This window comes from Myotis davidii, unplaced genomic scaffold (genome assembly GCF_000327345.1).
Source record: "Myotis davidii unplaced genomic scaffold, ASM32734v1 scaffold401, whole genome shotgun sequence".
NCBI classification, from domain to species: domain Eukaryota; kingdom Metazoa; phylum Chordata; class Mammalia; order Chiroptera; family Vespertilionidae; genus Myotis; species Myotis davidii.
The window spans coordinates 2,843,990-2,846,212 of NW_006291020.1; the positions used below are offsets into that span (position 1 = coordinate 2,843,990).

The 2,223-nt window shown below is 61.1% G+C and overlaps 1 protein-coding gene across 1 annotated transcript in view; it reads left to right on the forward strand.

Annotated features, from left to right (window-relative positions):
- Positions 1–2,223, forward strand: part of ILDR2 (immunoglobulin like domain containing receptor 2) — a 42,645-nt gene that overhangs the window by 35,014 nt on the left and 5,408 nt on the right. The window contains exons 6-7 of the mRNA XM_015564269.1: positions 875–1,091; positions 2,180–2,217. Of these exons, the coding sequence (XP_015419755.1) occupies positions 875–1,091; positions 2,180–2,217 (255 nt within the window). The remainder of the gene's footprint in view (positions 1–874; positions 1,092–2,179; positions 2,218–2,223) is intronic.

The following is a 2,223-nucleotide window of genomic DNA, read 5'->3' on the forward strand; positions in this document are numbered from 1 at the left end:
TTCATAAGTGCTGTTGCAAATAGCTCCCGAGATCACCTTAGGACATGAGAAAGCTGTGCCCAGCCCGCACCCCCACCCCCGCTTCTCACAATGTGGGACTGGGGCTAGACCACACGTGGAGGCCCAGGCCCTGGTGCAGCCGCCCCCCTGTCTTGCCTGCACCTCCAAACAGCTGTCCTGGCCACCAGGCCACATACACCTAGAACACTCTCTTGGGAGGGGAAGAGTCTACGTTGACCCTGGAAATGGACTTGGAGCCATTGGGAGAAGATATGCCAGGCTCCTAGATGAGCTTCCAGCAGGAAGTGGGTGGTCAGATGCGAGGTGTGCATGTCCCTTGGCCCTGTGGATGCCTTGCTCTGGGACAGGCACGGCTGCAGGAGGCTGGCCTGGGTGCTTCGTTGCCGGGGCGGTACTCGCCCTGACAGCCCCGCCTCGGGACTTGGCCAACAGTAGGGAAGGTACTGTGAACTGGGGCTTCTCTCTCCTTTACCCCTTTTGGCTCAACATGCCCGGGATCGTCACAGCTCATCACAGAATCATGCAAAACAACATGCGTGTGAACAAAATGATGATGTCGTAGGAGGGGACAGCTGCAGGGGCCCCATGCTGGGAAGCCTGCCTTAGGTGGAGCAATGGCGATTGTTTTCCGAGTCCAAGGACAGAAGTCTCCCACTCTAGGCAAGTGAGCTTCGAGCTGGACCCAGCGCCCGCCCAGCTAAGGGCACAGACAGGCTAGTTCAGGTCTTCGCCGCCCTGGACAGACGGGGCTGAGCGCTGGGCGGGGTTCCCGAGGCTCCTGGTCTCGCTCTGGCCAGCGGTCCTGCCCTGGCCAGCACGCAGAACGCTGTCCTACCTCGTTTCGTCCCTGCAGATAACAACACCATCTCGGAACTCAGCTCCCTGCACGAGGAGGACGGCAATTTCCGCCAGTCTTACCATCAGATGCGGAGCAAGCAGCTCCCTGTGTCCCGGGACTTGGAGAGCAATGCTGACTACTGGTCGGGCATCATGGGAGGCAGCAGTGGGACAAGCCGGGGGCCCTCGGCCGTGGAATACAACAGAGAGGACCGGGACAGCTTCCGGCACAGGTGAGGGGTGGAGGGGCGGCTCGGGCTGGGCGTGAGGCAGGAGCAGAAGGCGGAGGGGATCCCAGGCTGTTCTTACCCAGTCACATCTCTGCCTGCCATTCTAGGTCATCCTGCCGCATCCTCTATGAGAACACCCCCTCCCCACACTTACTAAGCAACGTGTCATGTGAAGTCACCGTTCCAGGCTCTTAACCCTGTTCGCCTTTCCCTGCTTTCTCATATGTTTTATCCTGTGGCCTCTACAGTACCCCACCCATCAGCTCCACCCTTTCTGCTCATTTGTTACGTGAAAGGTAAAATGCCAAACACATTACACTGTTGCGTCAGATTGTCATAACTCTACAGGCAGGTACCGTTCATGTCCGAATTTTAACTCGCAGACCCTGGACCTCACAGGGAGGCCAGGGACTCTCCCCGGGACACACAGCCAGTGACTGCAGGAGGCCCAGGTGTGGGGCCTTCCCACTGGGACGCCTTCCTCACTCACCTGCCCTCTCCCTTGAAGGGCAGCACCTTCCCCCCCCTCATTAGTGTGGGCCCCTCCGGCCTGCGCCCAAGAGGAACCTGTCAGTCAGGTGGAGGGAGGACAAGGCCTGTTCATCACCAAGTATCACAGGGCTCCTTGGGCCGCAGCCGTGTGAACTGCCAGCCACCCCTGTACCCAGGGAGCTGAGGTGTAGCAGTGGCTCCAGCTGCCAGCCAGAGGTCAGTAATAACACTAGGAGGCCCTGCCCTGTGGCTCACAAAGCTCCACCCACTGAGCCCACTGTGATGCTCCGCACCGACCCCCGAGCCCCACTGTCGTGATCCGCACTGAGCCCCACTGTCGTGCTCCGCACTGAGCCCCACTGTGACGCTCCGCACCGACCCCTGAGCCCCACTGTCATGCTCCGCACTGACCCCTGAGCCCCACTGTCGTGATCCGCACTGAGCCCCATTGTGACGCTCCGCACCGACCCGAGGAGGACACGCCGCCCCTCACTGGAGAACCTGCCCGGAGAGGTGGCCGGGCTCCCAGCAGGTCCCCAGGCGCAGGCAGACCGTGTCCCTGGCCTTCTGGGTGCCTGACCCTGTCCCCTCTCCCGCAGCCAGCAGCGCTCCAAGTCCGAGATGCTGTCGCGCAAGAGCTTCG